Here is a 16,046-nt window from a genome sequence, read left to right on the forward strand (position 1 = left end):
GGGGGGGGGGGGGGGGGGGGGCTGGAGACCCAGCATAATGGGGAGCACCGCCGAGAGAAGACCGAAGAGCGAAGAGCTTAGAATGAGCATTGCCGGCTAAACCGGTAACACTTGTTTACCAGCGAGAGGGAGAGCCAAGTGGGTGCATGGCTCCACAAAAAAGAGAGGCATAAGCAGCGCAAGAGAGGAAGAATGAAGGCCCGATCGGACAGAAGGGTTCCACAGGTGACAAAGACAAAAGACAGGGGGGGCTCCTCTAATGTCATCATTATTGTCAATATAACAAGTTTATTGACTGGCCCCCTCCCAGGGGTGGGGCGGGACAAACAAAGGGTCATTAGAGAAATGCCAGGCATAGGTTCCTAAAGTCATGCTAAAGCGCAGATTAAACGCAAGTTAATGGCTTAATTAACTCTTGGACAAAAAAAGTCAGTGAGGCAAAACATAGATAAAGATAAATGATAAATGCAAGTGCGCAGAGAAATGCTAGGCGATAAAAATTGTCGCTGAAATCAAGGAAATTAATGCGTGCAAGTATGCGGGGGGGGGTTCTCGAGGGGGACTAGGAGGAACTAGAGAGTAATTGCCTTGCTCCGATAGAGGGCTAATGTGTTCTAACGGCATTACCGAGAGACATAAACTCACATTAAGAAGAAGAACAATGCGACAATTAACGGATCTAGATCAATAATATATAAGAGATAAGATATAAGAGAAGATTTTAAAATCCTAAGTTTAAACCCACTTAACTCTTCAATCGAAATTCCTTAAAAAAATATCAAATTATCTAGTCCTTGGAAAACCTTTGGCATCAAAAGCGCTTTTATCCCTATTTATAGCATAATCATTTTAAATTCTAATTAATTTTATCGTCCCACTGCTAACCATTTGTTGATATTTAGACTCTTTTTTTTTCCTCTAATCAACAGGAGGCCGAGAGGTCCTCGAAAGAGGTAGCGGGAGAGACCTACCGCCCGCCAGCATCCAAAACAAATGGTCTAACAACCCTGTCTTTGAATCCTCTCTTGCTCTCGCGCTCTCTCCGCTCTCGCGCTGAATACGGCTGTGGGGGTAAATTCAAGGTCGCCCCCCAGCTGTGGCATACAAGTAGACTGTTATGCCATGGCTGAAGAGAGTGTGAGAGAGAGTGTCCATATTCAGCGTATGGCTAGCCGAGAGTATCTCAGTTTCTCTGAGCGTGGTATCTCAGGACGGGTTTGTCAGTTTCTCAGTTTGTCAGTTTCTCAGCGAAGTCCATGCCGTGCGGGTGTGCTCGCGGATAGTATTGTTGGAAGTCCGGGTCCGTTTTCGAGTTTTGACGTAAACCCCGTGCTATTAAGGGTCTCCGATTCGGTTTACGGTTATATTCGCGCGATATTCCGAGGAAGTGATAACACTAATTGTTTACCGCTAGCCAACAGCGGGATAATCAAAGATTATTTTCGAAAAAAAAAGGCGGTAAAATAAGAGGTCTCTCATAAAAATCGGAAAGCCGGTCCATAAACCGTAGAGAGTCCGAAACAAAAGCCAAACAAACAAGAGATATCAATACAATGTCTCGAAAAATAATAATGCCCCCTCTGTGAAAATAATAGTAATTACCAAACAAGCAAAAAACCAGAAAAAACAAGCTTAAATATTTATTGTTTGTTCATAAAGTTAAATATTTGCCGCCGGCAAATGCCTAAAAAGGTGTCAAGTGTGTCGTGGGAGTGCGAAGGTTGAATATTGAGATCAAATAAGTGAAATAAATAACGAAAAGTTGCCTAAAAAGCCTAAAAGTGAGTCCTAAGATGTGCGGGTTTTAGAGGACGAGGGAAAGGATATCCGAAAATCAACAGAAACCGACTTAGATTTCACTACCAAAAAGGTTCAAATTGAATCCAAAATGTGGCTGCAGATCCTGTTCATTCTGCCCACTCTGATCCAGGGAGTCCAGCGCTACGATCAGAGTCCCCTGGACGCCGGTCCCTACTACCGGAGCGGCGGCGGGCTGATGTCCAGCTCCGGTAGCGAACTGGACGGCCTGCCCCACCACAACCGCTGCGAACCGATCACCATCTCGATCTGCAAGAACATACCCTACAACATGACCATCATGCCGAACCTCATCGGACACACCAAGCAGGAGGAGGCCGGCCTGGAGGTCCACCAGTTCGCTCCGCTCGTCAAGATCGGCTGCAGCGACGATCTCCAGCTCTTCCTCTGTTCCCTCTACGTGCCGGTCTGCACCATCCTGGAACGGCCCATCCCACCCTGCCGCTCCCTCTGCGAGTCGGCCCGCGTCTGCGAGAAACTGATGAAGACCTACAACTTCAACTGGCCGGAGAACCTCGAGTGCTCCAAGTTTCCGGTCCACGGCGGCGAGGACTTGTGTGTGGCGGAGAACACCACCTCGGCGGCCTCGACGGCTGCCACGCCCACTCGCAGTGTCACCAAGGTCACCACCCGGAAGCACCAGACCGGAGTGGAGAGTCCCCATCGGAATATTGGATTCGTGTGCCCCGTCCAGTTGAAGACGCCGCTAGGAATGGGCTACGAACTAAAAGTTGGCGGAAAGGTTGGTTTTCTTAACAGAATGGGATGGGAAGTTAAATTAATTTTAAGTTTAATAAAAATTGGAAATAAAAAGAATCGAAAATTACTTTATTTTTTTATGATTTCTAAAGGGGAAAGTGCAGATACAAATACTATTATTTTCTCAGAATAGATACAAAGTATGGTTTCGCAATTTTTGGGAAGATAATCTGTTCCTGGCCACCTCATGTGGGTCATCGAGTTTTTTATGTCTTCATTTGAACTCCAGACTCAATTTGTAGAGCAGAGAGCTGGCAGAGAAAAAAACATATCCTGTTGCGCCGAGAAAAACAATTTCCAACCACCAGAGCAAACAGCAGGAGGTCCTGGCCAGGTCCTACCGAGCGGCAAGTCGAGAGGGGCCCCAGCCCGCATTCTACCTGCCACAAAAGATGGCCAGGTAGATCGGTTCTTTGGCTTCTCAGTTGAGAACCCGTAGCTGGCGTAGCGGAAAGGTAAACCAGTTTTTTACTCTTTCTCAAAGTTGTGTAATTTGTAATGCCTGCTTATAGATATCCCCACCAAAAAAAAAAAAGGAGAGTAACAAGATACGAAGAATGTTTAATAAGTTGAACTGCAACCCGGGGTCAGCCTGTTGCATTTTCACGTTCTTTAATTAATTATCCGCCCGTTTCTTTCTCAGCGGCGGTTTATCAACAGATTTTCAGACAGATTTCAGATTTTTCGAGATCTGGGTTCTGCTGCCCATCATCCGAGTGATTTTCCACAATTTCGTGTTTGTTTTGGATGAGTAATGATTGGAAATGGGTTTCCAATGTTCCTCCTTACAATCCTCTCTGTCTTTTTATTTTTTTGGCTATTTTTAGCCGTCTTACTCGCTTGTTTATTTGCTGCCATGTGAAGAGCGCATTAAATACTTTGAGGCAGGATAATTCACACTCAGTCTCTGTCTGGTATCTGGCGGATACATGTGTATCTTTCAGCTACTTGGGCTCTGTGCGATTCTGGCTGCTGTTTTTTTTTCTCGCCATTCCCTGATTGGTCTCGTTTTTCCCCGACTGGCTGTGTGTGTCATCAGCCCCCTCCTGTTACTTGCCACAACTGCCTGCCCCCAGCTTCATCATCGCTGTCAGCATCTTTGGTTGTGCCACAGACCCCCGTGCTTAAATGCCTTTCGAGAGCTGCGTGCGAAATTTAGCAGCTTGTTTGCTTGGGATTGCATTTGGGCCAAAACACGAGTGGCTTTGGATGTATCTGTATCTGTTGGTGGTGCTCTTAAGGGCCAGATACATTAGACCAGTGATGGTCTTGAAATAATACCATTATTAAGTATAATTATGAGGCAACTGAAGCCTTCAGGTACTGGTTATGGCACTTACTTTATTAAAATCTAAAATGTAAAGTAAATTTTTCGATTGGCTTGTCAATCAAAACCCTCTTTTCTCCTCCGGATTTCCACAAAACAAAACTCTGACATGGAAAATACTTAATTCGGGAAATCAATTACCCAAACCAGACGAAAGGGTTGTCCTAGGACCTAGTCCTAGTCTTTGCCGAAGGGCCTGACAGCTCCCAACCCTTCTCCTTGGCCTTGGCCTTTTCTTGCCCGGAAAAGCGGGCCAGGAAAATCTGTTCTCGGCTGGCGATGAAACCGAGTGGAAAGCCAGCAGTCATAAGGGGGCACAATCAATTACGGAATCGTTCACACAATTAAAAGTCCTGGCTGGGGGTCTCTGTCTCCCTGTCTCCTGTATCCTGTCTCCTGTCTGAATGAATCAATTTGGGGCCTACAAATAATCCCTAAGCCGAAACCGACTCGCCCTGCGTCAAAAGCGTTCCAAATGAGGCTTTTAATGGTTTTACGATTTCCTGAACAATCCCCCGTCTCTGTTATCCTTTGCCCGAACTAAACTGTTGTCCTTTCGCGCTCTTTGATTAATTTATTTTCGGTTTCTATGGGTGGGGGAGTTGGGTTTCGGGTATTACTGACAGGGACATAATGGGGATTAGCGGGGGAGTAGTAGTATACACATTTAGCCATCAATCGGGCATTGGCCCCGGGTAATTTGTTTGTTCGAAAATGGCTTTGAAAGGATAGGATAGTGTTTGGAAAGGATATATGCCAACTGGAAGGGATACATACTAGAGGAAGGAGCGCGTGTGTTAAAGGGAATAGAATATTAAAGTTTAAGATACTATACTTTAAAAATATCTTCCCTGTTTAGTCAAGAATAGGTCTATTTCTAGTGGTGGTCCTTGTGGTCCTCCTGTCCTGTCATTGGCAGCTCATCGCCCTTAAATTCAGAGTCAAGTCCAGAGATAATCTCTCTCTCCTGGCCAGTTCGGGCCTGTAATTTATCCCTGCCATTGTCCTTAATATCTCTTGTTTCTGTCCTTTGCCATTAAAACTATAATCCACTTTATATTTCACGCTCGGGCTGGTCAATTTACAATCAATAAATGTTAAGCTGCTGACGATTATTTATTTATTTTTGCACGAATCGAGCACGGTGCCTGGAAAAATAGCAACAATAGCGCTTTCAACTCAATTAATTTGCTCGGGGCAGAGCATGTGAAGAGAAAATCTACTTCCGGCTACTTAAGCACAGACAAACATTGAAACCGGAAAACATAGAGTTCGGGGGGATGGGAGGAAGCTATCCTTACGTGCGGATGTCCTTGTAAATCCATAAAAATCACCAGAGAATGGAAAACAATTTCTCCTACACGCTTAACTTCCCTCAGCCGGACTGGACCGAGGCGATAAGATGAGTGAGGCAATGTCCTGCAGGACTACACTATTACTACATGAAGCCAAGTGGCAAACAAGAACGAAAGTATCAAGAAACTGAAAATATTTCCATTGATCCTATTGGGGACCGGAGACCCACACAGAAAATGCCTTGAGCCGGGGCTTGACTTCCCAACTCACAGATTGACAAACGTTGTGTCACAACATTGAACCGCCCACAGTACTATTTTGTTTTGGAAATATATATATTTTTCTGTTCGAATGGGAATTGGTAACGAAATGCTAATGCTGGCCTGGCCTGGCCTGGCTTTGACTTTCGGCTGACAGCGGCCAGTTAAATACGTTTAAATATTTAATTGCGGCCGGCCATTAAATGGCAGCACAAGCCATTTACCATTTGCTTTAATAACTTGGCCAACCGCGCCCCGAAAATCCAATTCACAACTCAGTTGACACCTCATTTTTACCCACACCACGGGCCAACTGATTTCAGTTTGCATTTTTAATTAAAAAAGTACCATTTGAAATGTGACATAGTTGCATAGTTGTGCGATTAAAGTAGGGATTTCATCATTCCCAGCTACGAAAAACAATGTGCTAAATAGGTTTCAGTTTAATAATATTCTAGGAATTAAAAACCAACTAAAATGATTCAGTTTTCCCTGTGTAACTCTCCGAAAAGTATCCCTTTTGTGAATTATTTTGTAAAACTTTTGCTAAACTCTATTCCTGTTCCTCCCGAAAATCCCTCCTTTGTTGGGTGAACTAGAGCATGAAACTCAAACACATATTCCCCCATATTGTTTGTCGTTTTTAATCAGAGAACTAACGCCCTCTTGCCAAACCTCGCCCATCTCCATCTTTTTGTTGGGTCCTTGCCACAGGATTCTTTCAATGAAGTGCCTTTCATTTGCACCTACGTGCACCGCAGTGCTCCACTTTCCAGCCACCAGGCCATACAAAATTTGACACAATTAAAAACAAAGGCAGAGCAGCCAGGCCCCAAAACAAATGTCAACCTCAGACAGAGAAATCCTTTTTTTCCTTTTTTTTTGGAATCTGGGCTCTCCATAGTTACTTGCTGTCTGTTTGGCTGTTTTGCATTGTTCTGTGAAGCGCTGCGCCATTTTGCGATGGCAAAAGGCATCTTACGGATACTTGGGATACATTATGCAGGCCGACTTGCTCCCCACATCTAAGCCGGGGAGTCTGTCTGATGAATTTATAATGCCCATTGTCTGTCTGCAGGAGGCCAGACAATGGCAAACAAAAGTAAAACGAAGTGGGCCCCTCCGATCCCCATAACTTCTGGGCAAATAAACAGAAATATTTGGGTATTCGGGCTCCGAACAAAGATGGCTGACTGACATACTAAGTGGTTCTCCGGTTCTCCGGACCCTCCTGCCCCCGGGGCAATAAACCTCAATATTTTTGAGATTGAAAATGAAATCCTTGGGGCAACTGGAAGTCAGTTAACACCTCACATGCCCAACAGCAAGACTTAATTAAAAACTGGCGAGCAAAGAGACAAAAACGAAGCCACGCAGGCGCACAAAGTCCGCAAATGGAAAAGGCTGCAAACGGGTTTCTTGGGGACAAAAAAAAATGAAATGAAACGGGCCAAACCGAAAAGGCAAATCATAAATTTTATGCTCCAACCGAGTGAAGAAAAGAGGAGCAGCAGCCTGTCCTGCTGGCGTGTGGGTCGATCCGGGTCTATATATAAGTGGCGTACACTGTTCCTATATGGTGTATATGCCGCATGGAGGCCAGAAAAGTTGTTAAAGGTTTATGGAGCATCTTATTTGGATGGTCGGATGGCAGCTGGAACCTTGGAGCAATCAAAGTGGGACTCATTAAGAGAGATCTGCCGGGGAGTAGCCATAAAGATAATGTCCTGCCGTAATCCTTTAAAGAATGTCCGCAATAAGTATTAAGAAATGTTCCAATAAAAAGGCAAATCTGTTAAGGGCAGGAAGTATAAAATAAATGTCCGAATACAAATTAAAAGTAATTTTTATCACAGTAACAGGGATTACTTTTCAGACTTTGATCGTTTGTGGCACATTAGGTTTTAAAACTTTATTTTCAGGATAAGTATTGTTTTGTAAGATACTACATCTCACCATAATCTGATTTAATCTCACAACAAACCTGTAAGATAATAATCTGCGAGCTACCTCTGAGAAAAACTTGTCTTGTCCAAATAGAGAAAGTTCTTCGCTCAAGCTGTCGTGTTGGAGGAAAAAAGTAAAACGATTCTGGAATTTCAAACAAGCAAAAATCATTCAATTAGCGTTAGGCCCGCCACCGCCACTGCCATTGGCCATTAGTTGGATATAATTTAGCTCCTCAGTTATGGCCATAATGCAGCTACTTAAACGCAACTCAAATGTGTGGGGGAGCCAGGGGAGCTGGGATGGCGGATGCTTTACTCAAAAATGCTGACAGTGGCTATTAATTAAAGTGCAGACACACCACACCACACACGGAACTGTGAGTGGATTTCGAGATCCAGATGAACAGCTGAAGACTGATGCGAGAAGCGATCGGGGGCTGGGCCGGCGGGAAGGGTTGGGTAGCGGTCTCCACGGCCATAACAAGACATTTGTAATCATCTTCAATCATAACGCAGACATTCAGGCATGCACACAGCCATCCAAAGTTATGTATCTGTATCTGTATCTGTATCTGTATCTGTATCTGTATCTGTGCCTGCCACTAATGAACCAACTTAAAATTGTCATAACTGTAAATCATCTCGGACTTGTGGGGCATAGATATGGTGTATATGTGGAGCAATCAGTTTAGGCCCTGAGGAAGACCATATAATGGTGGGCGATGGGTTTATGTAAAAAAAGTTTAATTGGATGAGACAAGAGTAACATCCATTCCACCTTTAAACAGAGTCCAGGAGATAAGCAGACTGATAAAGCCGAGAGTCGAGACCCAAAAGTGCCAGCTTGGTGATTGCCATGACGATGCTGATTATCATGCATATGTGGCTGAGAGAGCCAAGAGTCTTTTGGCCCGAACGGCAAAGGCCAAATGGTGGGCAGTTGTGCCTCGGCCCGACCGATGGCCCATCATTCGAAGCTGTGACTGATGTCCGGATCAATCATGCGACATTTGGCGGCACAAATTTGATTGTCGCGTTAATTACAATCGAGGAATGGGAACTGGAAATGGGACTCCACCCAAGGATGATGGAAAATCATCCTGATTTCCTCTCCTGACGAATTGCAATCCCGAAAATGATTTGTGATTTGTGATTTGCGTGGATTTATGTTTATGGCAAGGCCTGAATTGTGTTCCTTGCCTTTGTTGGCCATTATGCCAAATGAAATTTCCCTTTTTGACAAGTGGAAATGTTGTGTTTTCGTGTGTGTCTCTCCGTTGTTGCTATCGAGATTTGCGTGACGCGTCACAAAACTTCGATTGTTCCCCGAATGGCATGGGCAGGTCCTCTTTTGATTTATGTCGGAGCTATAAAAACTAGTTCCCATTGCCATAGATGGAACTGTTTTTATGTTTTTAGCTAAACGCTTCTTATCAGGCAAATTGGTTGATTGGCTGCCAGTCTGCCAGTCTGCCAGTCTGCCGGGCATGAGAGCTTTGCATGTTGATGAATTTTTGGCGTGTGCGTCGCCTAAATCGTGACCAAATTGTGTTAGGTTTATGTAGCCCGGGCTACGGATCCACGGTTTGTGCCATGTTTTTGTCGGCTAAAGAGCAGCCAAACACGATAGACTCGCTTCTCGCTTTTCGGGTGGAAATAAGTCAAATGTGGAATAAAATTTGGGGGGGAAACTGATGATGTGGGTCACGTCGACATGGAAAATTAAACAGGAATAAGTCAAGTTTCGTAGTTCCTGCCTTCTGATTAATTGAGAGGCGAAGGTAGCGACAGACACTTGTTTTCTTTGGCCAGCTAGGCCCCATCTCCAGGCCATTCAAATGAAATATTCAGATACAGCTGAGGCCTCAAAACTCAATCTCTGGCAATCAATTAGTGGCCTCTTCCTCCCTCCGAGAACAAGTGCGACAAAAACCATTTTTCATGCAATTAAGAGTCCAGCAGAGGCCTAGCTTTAATTGAATAACACGAACCAGAAGGATGGCAGAAGTAGCAAAAAATTGTCGTAAAAATCTTTCGGTCCAGCCCAGCCAGAGATGTCGATACTGGACAGTCCTGCTCCCTGCTCTCTACTGTCTGCCTTCTGACACGTGTCTCAAAGTAAGTTTAATTTAATTAAAATTTCTGTATTCACTGCGAGCGAGATTGGCAGAGGGACTGAGGCTGGGCACTGCAGATCATCTGCAGCACGCATCCCGGACAAGCAAACACAATCAGAGCACCTGCAGATACTGGCACAAGTTGCAGTTTCAGCACCCAAGCTACGGGACTCTCATCTCTGCCACAAAGATGCCTCAAGTGCGGTGGGATGAAAGAAAAAAATGCAAAGCCCGCATGACAACTTTCAAGAGTCCTTTAACAGGTTCTGGCTATTTCTTAAAAGGGGTGCTCTGTTTTACAATCTATATTATTCCAAGACATGGTTAGAGTATTAAGAATCCGGCTCTGCCTCTATGCCATCCTTCTAAAATCCTTCAATATTCAAAGTCTTGAACAAAGCTGGCCAGAACATATTCATTCTGTGGCCTTTGCTTGCTCAGCTCCAAAGCAAACAATCCAACAGAAGGCTGATTTTTTTGCCAACTTCCGTTTGCAGGCAGACTTGGACATATTTTTGTGGTCAGGTGGGGCTCCTGTTCCCACCACCACCACCACCTGTTCTCACCTGAGTTGCCCAGCATAACTAGCATTGCATGCCGGCCAAGTCTCCGGCCACCTGTCAGTGGATCGGGTGAAAATTGCTGGCCATGTCGGAGAGGCGAGGTCCTTATATGGACCTGGCATAACGCCTATGGCGATCGAACTATTACGAGAGCATTATTATAATGTCGAACCGAACCGAATCGGGCCATTAATAGCCTCCGTCTGTGGCTGCAAAACTTTTTCGTATGTGCTGTGCCAGTTTTTATGCGAAAAGATTTACAATTAAAGTTGGCGATTAAATTGTTGCGATAGCCTTGCCTCGATTATATTATTTATAGAGTGAAAGCCCCATACCCAGGCTCAAGTCCAGACTCTAGACTCCCAGTCAGACTTTGATTCAATCGATGACTATCTACAGCCGATCGATCTGCGCACATTTATCTTGGGCATTTGGCTTATAAGTGTAACTTTTAGTGCGTAATTTATGGCCACTGCACTGGCTGGAGAGTTTATCTTGAAAGGAAATTTGCTCGCCGATAAAACGATAAACGCTGAATGTTTCCTTCGCTTTTGGTGTTTACTGTTTTCGGCTCCGGTGTGTCAAAAGTGGGCTGGAGCAGAGAGCTGTGAGTTGGAAGTTGGGGTCTGGGAGGTGGACAGCTACTCGTATAGCCAGCAAATCAATTTGCCACGGCTAATATGGGTTAAACGCCATGATTCCTATTTTTTGCAATATCGAATTACAATCCCAGCCGATATTTAGCGCATTTATGTTCCGTTATAATGGTATGGCTCGAAATATGGGTATCCGCTTCGAAGGTGAAATGAATGCAAATTGCCGCTTTAATGGCTCTTGATGGTTGAAAATTGCTTTTTAGGTTCGGCTAGCACTTAATTTTGGGTGTTTAGGCGCTTTTTTTTGGCAGGGGGGGTGGCGATAGATGCGATTTTATTGTTGAGAAATAATGGCTTGAAGCTCGAAGCTTAGAGCCATGACGGAGTCTAGTCAGGAAGCATTTTCAACAAATCGGGAACCGCCAAGAGCTTCGAAGCAGATGAGCTTTGAATTTTAATATAATTTTCTGTTTTTTTCTAGTGTATCTTAGAAACTTCTTACCTCAGTTACTACTGTAGCTAGCTATAGTCTGACATCCAGATTAGATGCACTTAAGCACTCACTTGGGGGCCGAGCAGTAGTCACTAGTCCACTCCTTCGATAGCCACTTCCTGAGCCACTGCGGCAACCCCATCATTTATAACTGTCAACAGTTTTTGTGGCCCGAACGTGCCACGTAAATGTTGGAAAATATACGGCAAACAACGAAATACGTTAACTGAAAAAAGAAACCAACAACAAGTAATATTTAAGCCATCAGCGGAGTTGGCCTGGAGCCTGTGAGGCAATTGCCACTTGACTGGGACTTCGGGTCCACCCCTTCACCAAGCTCAGAGCCATTCCAACTGCAATCCTCGTCCTGGCCACATCGCTAGACAAACAAATTATGGTTACTGTCAATAGACGAGCTTTTCCAAGCCAGGCCCAGACAGTGGAGAAACAAAAAGGGGGCAAGTCGAAGGGGGATTGGCGGGAGATGCACCCACAGTTGCTGCCTCTTGGACATTTGACTGATGTGGCAGTGGAAGAAACGAATTTAGCTGCACTTTTTCTTCTTGGCCATTTTCCCCAGCCTCCCCCTCTGCCACTCCCTCCCCCAGTCCCTGTTTGACAAACTGTGAAAAGTGCCAGCGGGCAGTTTGGGGCAGCAGCCAAGAAATCAACAGGCAACAGACAACAGACAACCGGCAACCGGCAACTTGCAACTTGCAACTGGCAAGAGCAAATCACAGAGTGTGCAACATGTTGAACTCTCCCCGCCAATTGCAAATTCTAAGCCAACTCAATAATTGCCGTAAAGGCAAAAAAAATGCACAAAAATCCACTTTGTTTTTCTCAATTCTCTATTCAATTTATCTAAAATGTTTTTTATCCAACCAAGTTGATAGCCTCAGGTCGTGTTTCAGAGAGCTATTCAGGCCAACGAGTCTAATATGTCTGGCATTTATTTTTAGTTTTCATATCCTGCAGCAGATTTTATTTTTTTATTTATTTTTGTTTCATTTTTGGATTTCAGCAACAGTTTGATATTTTTGTTATTTTAGAGAGTGAATTTGGGGAATAAATAGGATTACAGCAGGACTATATAGGACTATTAACTTATTTTAAAAAATATTTTGGAAGTAAATATGTTTGAAACTATTTTTGTATAAAAGCTAACCTCTTTTTTTTCCCTCCTAAAAATTAATATACTTTTTTCCCAGTCTCTGCCAACAAAACTGCAATTTGCATTTGATGAATGGTTAGACAATGGACCAGAAGACCCGGAGTTAAGTGGAAATCGCAGTCTCTGCCTCTTGGAGCGTGTCCCCGAAAATAAAAGGCGTCAGTGCCAGAGGCACGCCCCTTTTGGCCCCCAGCCCACCTATTTTTCCGGCATGGAACTCCACTCTGTAACCCTCTGTATTCCATTCGTCGGCATAATTAAAAACGTGCTAAGCGTTTTAACGATGTCCGACAACTACGATGATGTTGATGATGATGGTCAGTGTGCCGTCTCTTTCCTCTGGGCTCCATTGTCTCTTTCTGAACCTTTCCCTTCCGTGGCCCTTCCTCTGGGGGTCTCCTTCACTGACTTTCTGACTTTTGTCTCTGGCCAGCGATGATATGCCAAAAAGCGCTTTATAGCCACGATATGCCATGGCCAGCAATAGAATAAATGTTCAATGCACTGCTTCCCTCTCTTTCACTATTGGATCTATCGTTTCTTTCTACATTATTTCTTGAGCTTTCATATTTTGTTTATTTTTTTAGTATTCTTTTTCCCCCTTTGTGTTTTTCTTTGCTATTCAATGATTTGAAAACTGAATTTCCAGTTTCAGATTTCTTTCGTCACTACACTGGGGAGAAAAGAGCCTAATATTATTTAGAAAAATATACTTCTTAAACCTCCTTTCTCCTTTTTAAATGATTTAATTTGTGGCATATATAGTATTCCTCCTCTCAAGTGTTTATGCCACCAGTTAGAGGTGGCAAGGCTGCAGGCTGTGGAGGGGCAAGTGCTCTAATGAGATGAGACTCGGACTCCGGAGTCAGCAAATGCTCTCAAGGCAGCTGGATTTTATTTTTTTAATTACGAAAATTGGATTTTTATGTACAGGAGGGCTCGGACTCGGGGAGGGGAAGCGAAACACTTGACATGTATGCGACGATGAGTGGCCAGCAGGTCGACATCCATTCCAGCTTTCAGCATTCAGTTCCAAATGAGAGTGTTGAGGTCTGGCTGGCCCCCGACTCGACCATTTGATTTTTTATCTCCGGTGGCTTAATTGAGTTGGCGGGGCGGTAAATTGTGGCGCTGCACCGACCACCTCCCCCTCTAATGAAATTAGGTTAAAGCGGTTGTAAATAGGTGAGCGAAGGAAAAACAGACGCCTGGGAAATGGATTCACGTTCTTTCTCCTTGCCCGTCTGAATAAGTGATTCCAGCATCCGTACTGTGGAGATGTAGGGTAAGTATGTGTACAAAATTATAGCCGAGCGACCTGCTTTAAAGTCCAATTCGCAATCCCTGGCACCTCCGGTTAAAACACCTTCAAAGTGAAAGCTCCGAGAATGCTCCACCGCAATTGTCGGTCATCGGGATTGTGGGGCGGACTGACTGAACGAGCTGGCTAAATGCTAATGATAGGATAGCTCCCAGATCGGAGGAGGGCAGTGGGCTTGGTTAGCAGATCGTAACTGGAATGGTATGAAAATCGTGATGAAATTCAGGGGTTTCTTGTAAACGAGAGAAAATTTCATAAACAGCTATGAGGAAATTGGAGTACATTTTGCAGATATCCTTTCTGACATTTCACCTGTTTCATAACAAATCGAATCCTTCAAAATTCTGGTAACTCTAAACGAGTCATGCTGGGCTGCGTCCTGTTTTTGGAAATCGAAAGGAATTGCCAGCCAATTGTTGCAACTTTAAAGCAGCCCGCACCAGCCAGCAGAACAAGCGGGGAGCTCTGTGTCGGGCAGTTTTTTTACCGCATATCATATCATGTTTCGTAACCAGGCGGCCAGACCACAGTGTGTGCTATGGTGATACGACCGAGTTGGCTGGGAATCCACAATCCACTCCTCTCCGAGGTAGTTGTCACCCTGCCAGTGACAACCACACGTAACTTTAGAGCCACTGCAGCTCATAATCTCGGCCTGTGAAAGACACAGAGAAGAGCTTGGAAGGCAAGGTATCCAAGGTGTGCCGCCACCACCATCACCACCACTACTTGTACACCTCTCTGGGATCCATCTTTATAATGAAACGTGTCAATTTACATGAAAATGATTTTTCCCATCTCCCCCAGCAAAGTGGCAACGTGTTCTTGAGCAACCCATTAGGGGCTTTCCTACCTCTCGCACCAGTGTGAGGCTGTGAGGCTTCCCTCCCTTCGGATTCACCTCCTTTAAGTGTTTTTTACGGCACGCTCGAACTTTTTATGGCTGCCTGCATCCTGTGATGAGACTGACTGACTGACTGGCGAGCTCTCCTCTTGTTTATTATTTAAAGCAAATTATCAAAATGCTTTTGCATATCGTAAAAAAGGGATTTTTATGTTGTACATCATTAAGCGTAATAATCTCGCCACTGCGATGCACTCGAGAGGGAGCGAGCCGCAAGGAGTGAGCACTTTTTATGGCTACTAATTTTTAAGCTGATTAAAAGCCATCAAAATGAAATCAGAAATCTTCTTGAGTGATTGTATCCCCTCCACAAGGTGTGCAGAATTTTGAGGAGATCCCAGTTCCAACCTGGCAATCGTAAAAAGTTTCAGACTTCTTGGGGTAGATGGCTGATAGTGGAAAAGGGTTAAAATAAAGCTCTACTATTAAGATATGTTTATACTAAAATTATGAATAAATATTTAAACTAACACTTATTATTTTTCTCTATCATTGCAGGTAAGACTCCCAAGCTTTTGAACCTCCAGCTTGGCCCATCATCGAGTGTGAGTTGCGAAATCCGTTCAGGCCAGAACCCATTCAACCCTAATTCAGGACACCATGAGCCAAGCCTTTGGCATCAGAACTGTCAGAAACTTTTGCCCAAAAGCCAATTGGCAGAAAGTTTCCTCGAGGGGCCTGGCCAGGACCCGAAAAGGGTCACCCATAAATACGCAAATAATTCGGCGAGCCAAGTGTCGGGCCACTCTGTTAGTTAGAATCCTAATAAAAACTTTTATAGAGTCTTACCTGTAAGTCCTTTAACTTGCCTCCTGTCAGCTCGTTTTGAGAGTTGTCCCCATTGGCAAAGTTTTCGCCTCCATTATCTGCAATGAGCCAGACGCACAATCATTATTTCTTTTCTCCCACCCAGCAATTACCAAAAACCAAAAATTCACTTCTAGTTGTCAAAAGTTGGACTCCTGCGTATATATTGTGTCAGATACTAAAGGTTTTGAATCTATGTGGGATTGTCTTCGGTTGAACAAGTTTCAAACAAACATTTTGTTGATTCTTTGTGAAAACTTCCCAGCACCCAGTATCCAGTATCCAGTTCCCAATTCGTAGTTATTTTTTTTGGAGATAGGCATTGTTGCAGGTGGTGCGAGAGTTTCTAGTTTCGAGAATTTTTGGCCGACAACGCAAAAATAAACTTTTTTTGTTCCTCTACTAATTTTTCCTACTGTTCTTTTTTTGGTGGGATGGCTTAATTTGCTTTTCATGGAATGAAATATCCAGAAACAAACAAAATTCGGTCTATCCTTTTTTTTCTGTTTTTATTTTACTGTGTTTTGTTATGCGAGCCATTGACTTTTATACATCCAGAGATCCAGAGAGATGGGAAACCCTAGCCCCGAACCCCATCGACTCTGGTACCAGAACAGAACAGAACAGAACAGAACCGAATTGAAGTTTCTTTCGCCCTCCAC

At 44.2% G+C, this 16,046-nt stretch overlaps 1 protein-coding gene across 3 annotated transcripts in view; it reads left to right on the forward strand.

Annotated features, from left to right (window-relative positions):
* The first annotated feature begins 1,200 nt into the window (after positions 1 to 1,200).
* LOC6507232 (frizzled) overlaps positions 1,201 to 16,046 on the forward strand; it is an 83,553-nt gene continuing 68,707 nt past the window's right edge. For all 3 annotated transcript variants that reach the window (XM_001956389.4, XM_044715094.1, XM_032453856.2), the window contains exon 1: positions 1,201 to 2,560. In XM_001956389.4, coding sequence (XP_001956425.3) covers positions 1,889 to 2,560 — 672 coding nt within the window. In that variant the 5' untranslated portion in view covers positions 1,201 to 1,888. The remainder of the gene's footprint in view (positions 2,561 to 16,046) is intronic.

This window comes from Drosophila ananassae, chromosome 2R (genome assembly GCF_017639315.1).
Source record: "Drosophila ananassae strain 14024-0371.13 chromosome 2R, ASM1763931v2, whole genome shotgun sequence".
In the NCBI taxonomy this organism is placed as follows: Eukaryota; Metazoa; Arthropoda; class Insecta; order Diptera; family Drosophilidae; genus Drosophila; species Drosophila ananassae.